At 50.9% G+C, this 13,429-nt stretch overlaps 1 protein-coding gene across 3 annotated transcripts in view; it reads left to right on the top strand.

The window, feature by feature from the left end:
• MAD1L1 (mitotic arrest deficient 1 like 1) overlaps positions 1 to 13,429 on the top strand; it is a 342,045-nt gene that overhangs the window by 233,259 nt on the left and 95,357 nt on the right. For all 3 annotated transcript variants that reach the window (XM_061208639.1, XM_061208640.1, XM_061208638.1), the window contains one exon: positions 1,857 to 1,945. In XM_061208639.1, coding sequence (XP_061064622.1) covers positions 1,857 to 1,945 — 89 coding nt within the window. The remainder of the gene's footprint in view (positions 1 to 1,856; positions 1,946 to 13,429) is intronic.

Below are 13,429 nucleotides of genomic sequence, written 5' to 3' on the forward strand. Positions count from 1 at the left end.
AGGGGCTTCCTGGGTGCCCACCCACTGGCCGCCAGGTAGGAGGTCCGGGTGGTGTCAGAGAGGAGTGACAGGCCTGGACACTCAGGGGCGACTGGCAGGGCGGTGTCCGTGCGTCGGGACAGCTTGGTTCCCGGGAGGAGCTTCGTCTGAGCCCCAGGCTTCTGAGGTAGAAGTCAGGGGCCACTGGACACGGTGGGCGTCACTTCTCCTCGGATACGCACGTGACACCACGTTGCCCAGGCGTCCTTGGTGCTTGCTTGTGAAGCGGGCCATCACCCCGACGAGGGGGCCCCGCTGAGAACGCCGCCGCTGCCTGTCGGGGGGCAGCTGGCGAGGCGGGCGCTGGGCTGCGTCCTTTCGGCACCGGCAGAGGCAGTAGGGGTTGAGCGTGCGGCCCCCGCGTGTAGCTCACTTGCGCCGAGGCTGTTCCGGGAGCTGGTCCGCAGCGTGCTTGAGCTTGGTGTCTGCTCCAGCCCTCAGGCTTCAGGCTCCCGGGTGTGCGCTGGTCCCATTTAGGGTCAGGGTTTCCTCCAGGGACCTAATGACTGATTGGGGTGTCATAAAGACCGGATGTTTGGGGCCCAAGAATTCCTAAATCAGGTCGCCCCAGGAGGACCTTTCCAAGAATGGCCTGGAGGGAACGTTTCCAGGAGGAAGCACTGCAGGCGTCAGCCTGTCTGTTTAGGCCGGGAGGGCAGGTGGAGGAGACGCGCCCCTCCCTCTCCTCCTCTCTGCCCAGGGCTGCGGGTCCTTGCTTGTCTGTCACGACACCTTTCCCACCGATGCAGGGCACGTGCTGGGATGGGAGCTGGGAGCTCTTGGCCGCCCCAGGTTAAGGGGCAGGTCGTCAGCCATGCAGCCTGGACAGTGGTGAAGCCGGGGCCCCAGACCCAGCCTCAGGGACCGGCCGCCTCACTCACGGCTGCTGCCTGTGGCCGGTGTGGGCGCCACGAGGGGTCTTCCCCGCATCCCCTGTCCCCTCGGGGGCTCGGTGGAGACCTGGGTGGGACGCTAAGGGCCTCTCTCCGGGGTGTCGGGACACAGCCGGACAGCAGGCAGAGCGGGAGTCCCCGGTGCCGGCGGCGGGTGGCACACCAGGGCTGAGAGGCGGGCAGGCGGGCGGCCGGGCGCAGGCCGGGAAGAGCAGAGCTGGATGACAGCCCTCTCTCCTCCCGGTGACCCACAAGCGGGGACTGGGCTGGTGGGGGGTGGGAGGCCCTGAGGGTGGGCTGGAGAACGGCCAGAGCCCGGCGTGAGGACGGTGTCACTGTGCCTGCAGCCGGCTGCCGGGGCCTGGCGTGCCCTTCACGCAGGCGTCTCGTCGGGGGCCTTTGGAGCCCAGGGCAGCGGGCGCTGGTGTGGGAGAGTGCTCTGCCCCGCTCGGGGCCGCCCGCCCCGTTTCTGCTCCCCGTGGGTGCGCGCGGGCATCTCCTCCCTGCTCTTCTCCAGCCTCGCCATCCCCCCCCGCCCCCACCGTGTGTTAGAGCAGCTTAAATTCCACGCTTCCGCGGTCCCTTCCCAGCGGTCTGTGCGTGGCCTGACATCCTGTAGAGGAATTTGAAGTCACAAAATAAGTAAAATATCAAGACTGTTGAAGCCGATCAGAGCGTCGGTGCATTTCAAACACGCTCTCTCCAGCTGCCGTGGTCCCCTTTCCCCGGATCTTGATGTCCCCCCGCGCGCCCCTGTGACTGTGTCTGTTGCTGCTCTGGAGACAAGAAGTAAAACACAGGGAGGACCTGTGTTTGCGGGAGGCCTGGCGACGGACGGGGCACCAGGGAGAGGGAAATGCATGCGCCTGCAGGTTTCCTGGGGCCCGTGGTCTGGGCTCACCCCCTTCCTGTGCTTCCTCGTAGCTGGAGATGGAGCTGAAGATGCTGAAGTCCCAGGCGGGCCCGGCCGAGCAGAGCTTCCTGTTCTCCAGGGAGGAGGTGAGCTCGCTCAGGTACGTCCTCATCCCCGGGGCTGCCTCCGCCCCGGTGTCGTCTTCACAAGTCCCTTCCCATCCTCGTGGCTCACAGCCCCCCTGCCCCGTTTGGCCTTTGCTCAGCGGCCTTCCTCGGGTGGTGCTGACAGCCAGGCCTCCCTCTGTCTCAGCAGACGGCAGCCCAGTCCTGTCCCGGCGCTGTCTGCGGGGACACACCTACGGTCGTGCGTGTGTGACGACGGGCAGTGGGACGTGCAGCAGGGGCGCCCGGGCAGGTCGGGGGGGCTCCCGGTGGGTGCCCGTGAGCGGGGCCGAGGGCGCATGGGAGGACGTGCTCACTGGCGGCCGGGCGGCCGGGCCAGGCAGAGGCCCGACCTGCCGGCCCTGGTGAGGCTTGTGGACGTGTTCCCGTGAGCAGCAGGAAGCCGTCCGAGGTGTCAAAGCAGAGGAGTGACATCTGAGCCGGGTGGGGAGGCAGGAGGGGAGCTGCCGGCACCTGCTGAGCCTTCGCTGCGGGGTCAGCGTTCAAGCTGTGGGCCGAGGGTCCTCCGGGTGCCCCCTTCACGACGCTTCCTGCTCCTCGCCGCACCAGGCAGCCTCCTGCCCCTGGCACCCCTTGCTCTGCTGCACTCGCCGCCGTCCGCGTCTGAACAGTCAGCCCTGTCGCTCCTTGTGCCTCAGTTTCCCAGCGTCGCACGCGGTGATTGCGGGGGTCAGTGTACTCCACACAGCTGAGGGCGTCCTCGGCTTTCCCAGGAAGCCTCACGGGGCCCCCCGAGGACAGGCGTCCCGGGACGTGCGGCCCCACCGTCACCCCCTCACAGTCGAGAGGGCGACAGGGACTTGAGGGGCCCCCTTCTGCGTGAAAACCCAGGCAGCCTCCATCTCTCTGGTCCTCCCCTCCTCCCACGGAGAGGGAAGTGCTCTCCCTGCAAATCTTTTCTAAAACCCACAGATCCAGGAACACCTTCTCCTAAGGGGTCGGTGCAGAGGAAGGCCGTGAACCCGACGGCCTGCCGTCCACCACCCGCCCTGCGGCCTTCCCTGGAAGCCTGGCCGGCCAGGGGAGCCTGGGGCCCAGGGCTGGCCCTGCCCGCCGGGGGCACCTGGGAGCCCATTCCTCCCGAGGATGGGGGTGAGGAGGGGGTGGGCACGGCCGTGCCTTTGTCACACGCATAGGTGGACCTGCTGTGCATACGTTACGTGTGTGTTAAATATACATAATATCACATGTGTGACGCATTAAGTGTATACATGTGACATTTTAAAGCATCACTCTCTTAAGGAAGGAAACTGTGGGGAAACTTCAGTAAAGATTTAAGTGGCAGCAGCTGAAGGGTTCTCTCAGCTGGAACAAGGCTGGGCTCTTGCTTCTGTGCTGGCAGCTCTGGGAGATCCCAAGTGCTGTCTGCGGGTTTAGCAACTGGATAGACTTGCTCGTCCTGGAGACCGGCGCCTGCCCGTCCCGCCCTCCGGTGCCCTCACTGCCGCCTGGGTCCCCCCACCTGCCCACCCAGGCCCGTTCCAGCGCACGGAGTCCCCCGCTTCAGGGGCTGGGGGGACCCTAGCCTTGGGGGCACTGGAGACGCCCCTTCCCCCCAGGATGGCGCTGTGTGCTGGGCCCCGCCCACTCCCCTTCCAGACTGCCGGGGGCTAGACTCTTGTTATTCTTTCTTTAAAAAACTTATTGAACAGATCCTTGCTGAGCACCCCTGCTTTGGGTCTTACACTGCCCTCGATCAGGAGACGAGCCCCTGCCTCTGAGTGTCCAAGCATTCGGTTGGGTTCCGGGAGCGGGCGCAGCCGGACGCGGACGTGGCTGCATGGTCACCCCTCCCACGACCCAGGCCCTGAAACCAAATGCGCCTCTGTGGACCTGGGCCTGGGCCTGGGCCTGTGGACCTCAGCGAGGGGTGCCCTTTGAAAGGCAGCCGCGGCCGGGGTGAGGCCCCCAGACCCTGGTGCTCCGGGCTGAGGGCAGCCTCCCGCTGCCCCTCCGCCCGACGTGCAGCTCCGCCGGGAAGCCCATTGGTTGGCCAGCAGGACCCCTCCGCCCGGGCTGCAGGCACCCGGGGAACACGGCCCCCGCAACCAAAGTTGGGCCCCTCCGCCCACCTGCTGCCCGGCTGCCAGCAGCCGTGGGTGTCCCCACCCGGACCGTGCGGGGGAGCCGGGACCACGACCCCGTCTCTCCACTCCTTGCGCTGACCCTGCGGTGGGTGGGAGGGGCAGCCTCCCCCCACCGGGCAGAGCCTCTGGGTCTGGGTCCTGGCCTGCCTCGTGCCTTCTCTCTGGAGGACTGAAGAGCCGTGTGCCGTCCGGCGTCCCGAAGCGTGACAGAGACGCGCTCTGGCGGCCCGGTCTGCACCGCGTGCTGGACACCTGGTGGCCTTTCATCTGGCGCCTCTCACCCCCCCCGGGAGGCGTCGCTGCTCGTTTCTCACCTCCCCTTCCTTCTGCTGCTTCTCTCTGAAACTCTCGTCTGCACGTTGAGTTTTCTGAATTCTTTCCATCGTGAGAACGATGATCCTATTGATCCTATTTTCCTAGAACGATTATCCTATTGATCCTATTTTCCATCTTTTGCTTCTACGTCCTATAAAATTTTCTCAAATTTATCAACCCATTCTATTTTATTTCTACTTTCATGCTGTTAGTTTCCTGAGATTTTTTTTGTAGTGTTGCTGTTGTTCTTTGAATATTCTTTTATATTTAAAATATGTTCACTGACTCTTTGTTGTTAATCATGGGATTTTCTGAAGCTTTCTTCTGTCCGTACAGCCTGTTTCCTTTAAGTTGGTTTCTTTCTGTCAGCATGGTGGTTTGGGCGTAGGTCTCCTGTTGATGTTCTCCTCGAGGCCCTGCTGGTCCCAGCCATCTGCGCATGAGGAGGGGGCACTGAGCAGCTCCCGGACCCACCCTGGGCCTGCTGGACTCTGCCTGCGGCTTCACTAGGTTGAACGTGGCCATTTCACTGGGGGCCCTCAGGACTGGCGTCTGGGTCCTGTCTTTGGGGAAGACGCCTATCTGGAGGTTGGGCTGCCAGCTTCTGGGTGTGTAGCTGGGGACAGGACCGGCAAGCTCGGTGTCACTGTGGGGACGTCCCCTTGGTCCCCTGTTGACCTGGGCAACTTTGCCCTCTACCTGGTATCCTGCCCGGAGACCCGCTGTCTTCTCTCTAAAGAAAATGAATCTCCGGTCTTCTTCAGAGGCGGGGGAGAGACACGTAAGATCAAGTGCGGAAGAGGATGTGCAGATGCTGGATTTTGAAAAGATCTTTAACTTCTGGTTCTGGTCACGTGGAGCAGCCGCATCATGCCCAGGTCCTCCCCCTTACAACCCAGAACCCTGCGCATCACAGCAACCGAGGAAGGCCCGGGCAGCGGGTCAGGGGTGGCCTTGAGGACCCTGGGACTTGGCGAGCTCCCGAGTTTTCTCAGCTGCCCTTTGCCTGGACCAGCAACAAGATACACACAGCTCCCAGGAAGGGCTATTCCCCTGCGAGGGGAAGCCCTCTGATGACACCGCCCACTTTAGCCAAATACCCAGGAAAAACCCGTCCCCTTTCTGCCCCTGCCCCATGGCACCAGCACCCAGGCCCACCCGGCGGTGTCACTGGGCCAGCAGGGCTCACGATGACCACGGCTCCAGCAGGCAGTGGAGTGTCAGCCCAGGGAGTGTCAGCAGGGCTGAGCCAATCCTCAGGGGCAGCATTGGAGCCAGAGCGCGATGGCGGGGGCTGGTCACCCTTGCTGTCACTCACCCGGGTCAGAAGGCTCGGCACACAGCTCCTGCTCCCACCCTGGAGCAGCGGGGCGGCCCTTGTTCACCAGCCCTGGTGTTGGTGGACCAGTGGGGAGCCCAGCTGACACCACCCTGTCTGCAGGGTCTGCTTTTGCAGCATCGTGTCCACAGGGACTTCCACCTCCTCCTGAGCTGGGTGGCTGCCGCCAGGGGAAGGTTAAAGAGGATGAGGTCTCACAGCGTAACGCTTGGAGTGTCCGGGATGCAGTAAAAGCCCCTTATCCTATCCAGAAGCAGGGCAACTGTAACATGAACAAGAAAAGACAGTCAACAGACACCAACACCACCGTGACTCAGGTGGCAGAATGACCCGATGAGGATTTTAAAGCAGCATCGTAAAAATGCTTCTGCAAACACTTACACGTCCTCTTTAAACAAATGAAAAAATGGTAAACCTCAACAAAGAAATAAAAATTATTTGTTTTTTTTAAAAAAAGAACCAAACAGAAATTATACACCTGGAAAATACAATAACCAAAATAGAAAGCTCATTGGATACGCTCCACAGTAGGCTGCAGACGAGAGAGAGAATTGTGAACTCAAGGGGGGCAGATCAATAGAAATCACCTCACCAGAGCCACAGGGAAGCCGACCGAAAACAAACAGGAACAGGGCCTCGGGGACCTGTGATGAGGAGACACAGTATGGGACTTTGCTTAATTGGAATCCCAGACAGGGAGAAAGGGATCGGGGCTGGGAAAATACCTTAAGAGGTAATGACTGAAAATTTCCCAAATCTGGTGAAGGGCATAAAACTACAGATTGAAGAAGCTAAGTGAAGCTCTCACAGTATAAAACTAGAGAAATCCACACCATGACACTTGCTAATTAACCTGAAAATTAAACACAAAGGAAAAGTCTTGAAAGAAGCTAGAGAGAAACGCTGTATCATCTACGGGGACATGGATCTGAGTGACAGCGAGGTCTTCATCTGAAACTGCGGAAGCCAGAATGAAGTGCACAACATTTTTCAAGTTCTGAGAGAAAAGAACTGTCAGCCAATGAAAACATCCTTCAGGGATGAAAGGAAAATCAAGACATCCTCAGACAAAGTGAAACTAAGAGAATTTGTGACCAGCACACCTACCCTTAACGAACGTCTGAGGAAGCCTCCCGAGTAGGAGGGACACGGTAACGGAGGAAAGCTTGGAGTTTCCGAGGGGAAGGAACAATGGAATGGGTCAAAATAGGGAGAAGTATAAGAGACGGTCCTCGCAGTTTTCTGAAATCATACTCGAGGTCGAAAACCCGTAGCGTCCCATGATGGTGGTGCTCAGCACACACAGAAGAAACGCACAAACCAATTCTTATTTTAAAGTGGGGAGAGGGGTATGTCAGCCCCAGGAGGCCAAGTCACCTATGTGTATCTTAATACCTTCAGCAACCACTGAGAAGTATTTGCAGTGCGGAGTGCTCAAAACACTACAAAACTGTCCAAGTAACCCACTGGCAGGCAAGAAAAGAGAAACAGAGGAGTTGGGAACAGAGGGAATGAGCAGAGAACATATAATAAAGTGACAGATTTAAGCACCAGCAAATCAGTAGTTCCTTTTAAAGTAAATGATCTAAACGCACCAACTAGAAGATAACAGATTGGCAGAGTGGATATGAACACATGACCCAGTTGTAGTTTATCTACAAGACTCACTTCAACGGTAACAACAGAGGTCGGTTGAAGTTAAAAGGATGAGAAATGATGTACTATGGAAACATGAATGTTTTTAAAGTAGATATGGCTTATATTAATTGAATAATTTCAGATAAAATACTGTGGACAAAAAAGGGACGTTACATGAGGCTCAATCTGCCAAGAAGACGTAACGATCCTAAATGTGTGTGTGCCAGACAACAGAACTTCAAAACTCGTGAAGCCCAGCGATGAACCTGAAAGGAGAAATGGACAGATCCACCCGTACAGTCCAGGACCCCAACACAGCACTCTCAGACGTCGTAGAACTTCCAGACCGAAAAGCAGCCAAGACATGGAAGAACTGAACGCCACCATCCACCAACAGGACCTGATCAACATCCAGAGAAGGCGCGGTGGGGCAGCGCCCAGGGCGTGGAACAGACCTCAGCAAATTCGGGAGAATCAGCTTCACACCCTGTGTGTTGTCTGACCAGAAGGAACTCAAACCAGAAGTCAGTAACAGAAAAACAACAGGGGAATCTCCTAACGTTTGGAGATTAAACAACACACTCTTAAACAAATAGCCCGAGTGCGGAAGAGGACATCTCAAAGGAGAGATAAATACAGCTGACTGATGGTGAAAACACACCTGTCGGAGTCTGGGGGACAAGCAGAGTCGGTGCCGAGAAGGAGGGTGCACAGCACTGAACGTTTGCATTAGGAAAGTGGGGAGGTCTCCGATTTATATTCCAGCCTCGAGACCCTGAAAAAAGAAGAGCAAAATAAGCCCAAAACAAGCAGAAAGGAGGAAATAATAAAAAGCAAAATATAATGAAATTGAAAGGAGAAAAACAGAAAATTATTGAAGCAGAAAGCCGGTTCTTTGGAAAAAAATTCAATAAAATTAATAAACGTCTAGCAAAACTGACAAGTCTGGAAAGAGAAGACACAGGTCATGAGTATCGAGCGTGCATGGGGTGTCTCTGCAGGCCCTCGGCTACGTAGAGGACACAGGACACTGTGAACAGCCCCAAGCTCACCAGATCATTAACTGGGGCAACGGACCAATGCCTCAGACACCAGAGACTACCAAAACTCAACCAAGATGAAACAGGTAATCTGAATCATCTTACAAACATCAAAAACTTGAATTCATGATTAAAATGTTCCCCCAAAATATGTTGCCAGGCCCATATGGTGTCCCTGAAGAATTGTAAACATTTAAAGAATAATTAACATCAGTTTTACACAGTCTCTTTAGAACACAGAAGAAGAGGTTACTGGGGGTGGAGGGGGGTGTCTCCGAGGAGACGGTGTGTGTGGGCTCAATGGCGGCAGTGGTTACACGCATCTGCACGTGTGACAGCGTCGCGTGGAAGCTGTTTACCTCGTTACCATTGAAGGAGAGACTGAGTGAAGAGGACATGGGCCTCCTTGTACAGTTTTTGCAAGTTCCTGTAATTATTTCCTAAAAAGTGGGGAAGAAGAGAGAGAGAGACTTCCAAGCCACTTCCAGTTGGAGCCCTGCCTTCTCACTGCTTCCAGAAGCGACTCTCGGTGATGCCGTTCCTGAGACTTTGGGCGTTTTTTGTGGTAGAAGCTTCTTGGCGTTTCCACTGCTGGTGTAGGAGTTAGCTTTTTTGTGTCATTTACCATTCATTCATCTGTTTTCCAACTTCTGAAGTTTTTTGGACACTGTCCCTTCTGTTTTCTTTGTCCTTTCAGGAGCAGGCCTCAAAAGAAGTAAGGAAGACCTGTGCTCTTGTTTTAATGGAATTTTGAGAGAGGTTGCACTTAAATGTAAATGTTGGAACCGGCATCTTTAACTGAACTCTTTGGCATTTTTTTCTATTCATAAATATTTTATACATAGTGAAATCCACATCATTTAAACTCTGTTTCTCCACTTTGTATTATAACACTTTCCCATGTTTTTACAGACTTTGTGTAAATATTAACATATAGTTTGTTCCGTAATGCAGTTGGCTAACCCACTTCTGGAGTTTGAGTTATTTTCACGTTTTCAGCTGTTAAGAACAAACCGTGATGAACATCTCTGTGCATTAACTGTTGGCCATGTTTTGACATATGGGCAAGCGTACTTTCTGGGTCCCAGAAGCTCGACGGTGCTTGGGCTGTCTTGTACCTAGGATTCCGACGCCTTATGGTTTTGAAAGTGGGGACAGTTCCCCCCTCCAGCAGCAGTAGTAACAATTGTGCCAAAGCAGCTGACGTTCACCCAGTGCTTTCTGTGGGTCAGGCTCTGCACCCTATGCTTTCTCTGCGTTAGCCTACGGATTCTTAGGGATTTAAATCCCGAAGAGGGATTTAAAAATACCTGTGTCATTGAGGCATACTCTACATACAGCAGGATGCATCCCTTTTAATGTCCAGTGTCGCGAGGGTGAGGTACCCAGGGGTGGGGCTGTGGTAGTCGTCCACCCAGAAGGCAGGTCTCAGACAGTGTGTTGTCTTTGGAGAAGCTTAAAACAATGATTAAACCAAATAAAAGCCAGTCTGCTTTTGATTATCGCCATGCTCCTTCAGTTCTGAAGAACGTCGGTAATAAAATACTCCTCCTCCGCCACCTCACCAGACACCACAGTCACATTTGACAAATATGTATTCATGCTTGTATTCACCATCACAATAAGGCACAGACTATATCCTAGGAGACTTTTTATTTTTTACTATTAACATTATTATGTAGTAAAATTGTCTCTTTCTTGGTGTACAGTTCTATGAATGTTAATTACTTACCCCTTAATCAGAGTATAAAATAATTTCATCACTTCAAAATCCTCCTCACGCCGTCAGTTTATAATCGCCCACCTACATACCCATAATCCCCTGGCAACCGCTGATCTGTTCTCCATCCCTACAGTTTTGATTTCTTCTCAGTAATGTCCTATAAATGAAATCCTACAATTTGTAATCTTTTGAGACCGACTTCTTTCACTCAGCATAAGTGAGATTCATCCAAGATGTTATCTGTATAAAGTTCATTCCTTTCTGAATACTGTAGCTTTCGACCAAGTTTTGAAACCAGGAGGTGTGAGTTTTCCAGCTTTGTTGTCCTTTTCCAAGATCGTTTCGACGTCTCTGACATCTTAACATCAATATTAAGTCTTCCTATTCATGAACGTGGAATGTCTCCCCATTTATTTAGTTTTTCTTTAATTTCTGTTAACAATCTTTTGCAGTTTTCGGTGTACAAATCTTGTACCTCCCTGGGTAAACTGATTGCTAAGTAGTTCGTTCTCTTTGATGCTCTTGTAAATGGAATTATTTTCTTAGATTTCTTTTTCACATTGTTCATTGCCACTGTATAGAAATATAACTGATTTTTATTTATATTGAGATATATTAGTCATTCCAGCTAAAGGTTTGTCGACTTTGTTGATCTTTTCAAATAACCAACTTTTGGTATTGTTGATTTTTCTTACTGTTTTTCTGTTCTCTGTGTCATTTGTCTCTGCTCTAATCTTTATTATTCTCTCCCTTCTACCACCTTTGAGTTCAGTTTGCTCTTCCTTTTCTAGTTTCTTAAGGTGTACAGTTAGGTTATCGATTTGAGATCCTCCTTTTTTAATGTAGGCATTTAAGGCTATAAATTCCCCCAGAACATTGCTTTCACTGTTGTCCTGTGTTTTGTTTTTATTTTATTTTCTCCAGGTATTTACTGATTTCCTGGTGATTTCTTCTCTAATCTGTTGGTTAAGAGTCTGTTGTTTAGTGTTCACATATTTGTTTTCCAGTTTTCCTTCTATTATTGGGTTTTACTTTCATCCCATTGAGTTAATTCCATTAGATCAATAAATTTAACTTCTGAGACTTGTTTTGTAGCCTAACATATGTAGTCTTTTCTGGAGAGTATCCGTGTGCACCCTGCAAGAATGTGTCCTCCGCTGTCGGGTCTAATTGATTTACAGGTTCCCAAGCACTCTGCGTCCTTGTTGTAGTTGCTCTTTTTTATAGCTGGGTAATATTCCACTGAGGGATATGCCGCAGCTGTAAAAAATTTATCCATTCACTTGTTGAAGGATATTTCTGTTGTTTTCAGCTTAGGGCAGTTGTGACTAGGACTGCTATAAACATTCACGTGCAGGTTGTTTGTGGGCATAAGTTTCCATTTCTCCAGGGTAGACACGCAGGAGTGGAATTTCTAAGTAATGCGTTAAGTGCACGTTTGGCTTTGGAAAGTGGTTTGCTGGTTGCTTAAACAGAATTGTGTGAGAGTTTGGGTTCCTCCTTGTCAGCGCTTGCTATTGTCAGTATTCTCATTTTAGCCCTTCTGCTGAGTGTGTAGTGTATCTCACCATGGTTTTCTACTTGTATTTCCCAAGTGGCTACTGATGTTGAACACCTTTTCATGTGCTTAGTTGCAACCTGTTTAACCTTTTTGGTGAGGTATCTGTTCAAATATCTCACCTGTCTTTTACCCAGTTGTTTTTTGGTTGTTGTTTTGTTTTTTAACTTACTGTTGAATTTTCAAATGCTTTATGTATATTGGATACGTATTTGTCAAATATGTGGTTCGCAAATATTTTCTCTTAGTCTGTACTTTATTTTCATTATCTTACCAATGTCTTAAAACAAAAGTTTTAAATTTTGAAAAAGTCCGATTTATCAATTTTTAGATGTTGAGTCTGAAAACTCCTTGCCTAGCCTTGAGTATCAAAGACGTTCTCCTATGTTTATTTCTTAAAATTTTCTAGTTTCACATTTTACATTTAAGTTTCTGATCCATGTTCAGTTAAATTTTGCGTAAGATGTGAGTTTTAGGTGAAGATTTACTTTTATTTTATTTTTGTCTAAAGAAGTTTAACTGCTTCAGGACAATATATGGTAAAGGTTGTCCTTCCTTCATTGAATTGCTTTTTTATGCCTTTGTCAAAAATCAGATGGGCATATTTCTCTCTCTTTCTGGATTCTCCATTTTGCTGTATTGATCTAAGTATTTATCTCATCACCACTGTCTTGACTACTGGTAGTCTTGGGGTAAGTTTTTAAAATCTGGTAGTGTGACTCCTCCAATTTCATTTGTCTTTTTCAGAGTTGTTTTAGCTATTCTAGTTCCTTTGACTTTCCATATAAACTTTAGAATTGGTTTGTCTATATCTGCCCCCAAAAAGTCCTGCTGGGGTTTCATTGGCGTTGAGTTAAATCTTTACGTCAATTTGGGAAGAATTGACATTCTCCTTATGTTGGGTCTTCCATTCCGTGAACACAATACGTATCTATTTATTTACATCTTTGATTTCTTTCATCAGCATTTTGTATTTTCAGTGTACAGACTCTGCATGTTTTATTAGATTTATACCTAAGTATGTCTTTTTATATCAGTTGTAAATTTTGTTTTATGTTGGCTTACTATTATATATTACTATTATATAGAAATGATTGATTTTTGAGTTGTTCATCTTGTATCCTGCACCTTAACCAAATTTACCTATCAGTTCTATGAGGGTTTTTTTGGTCTTTATTTTTGGTTGATTCCTTGGGATTTTCCTGCGCAGGTACTCTTATCTGTAAATTGTCTGCATCAGTTTTATATCTTCTCTGAGTGGGGTGCCTTTGGTTAAGACTTCCAGACTGGTGTTGGAGTGAGGAGGGCAGACATCTTTGCCTTGTTGCTGGTCTTGGGGAGCACCTAGTCTTTCACTGTTAAAAAGGATGTTAGCTGTAGGTTTTTTTTTTTTTTTTTTAAGTGGGAATTATTTATTTATTTATTTTTGGCTGTGTTGGGTCTTCGTTTCTGTACGAGGGCTTTCTCTAGTTGTGGCAAGTGGGGGGCCACTCTTCATCGCAGTGCGCGGGCCTCTCACTGTCGCGGCCTCTCTTGTTGCGGAGCACAGGCTCCAGACGTGCAGGCTCAGTAGTTGTGGCTCACGGGCCTAGTTGCTCCGCGGCATGTGGGATCTTCCCAGACCAGGGCTCGAACCCTCATCCCCTGCATTGGCAGGCAGATTCTCAACCACTGCGCCACCAGGGAAGCCCAGCGGTAGGTTTTTTTGTAGATGTATCAGGATGTAGAAGTTCCCTTCCATTCTTGATTTGACTTTTAT

Source organism: Eubalaena glacialis, chromosome 13, assembly GCF_028564815.1.
Source record: "Eubalaena glacialis isolate mEubGla1 chromosome 13, mEubGla1.1.hap2.+ XY, whole genome shotgun sequence".
NCBI lineage: Eukaryota > Metazoa > Chordata > Mammalia > Artiodactyla > Balaenidae > Eubalaena > Eubalaena glacialis.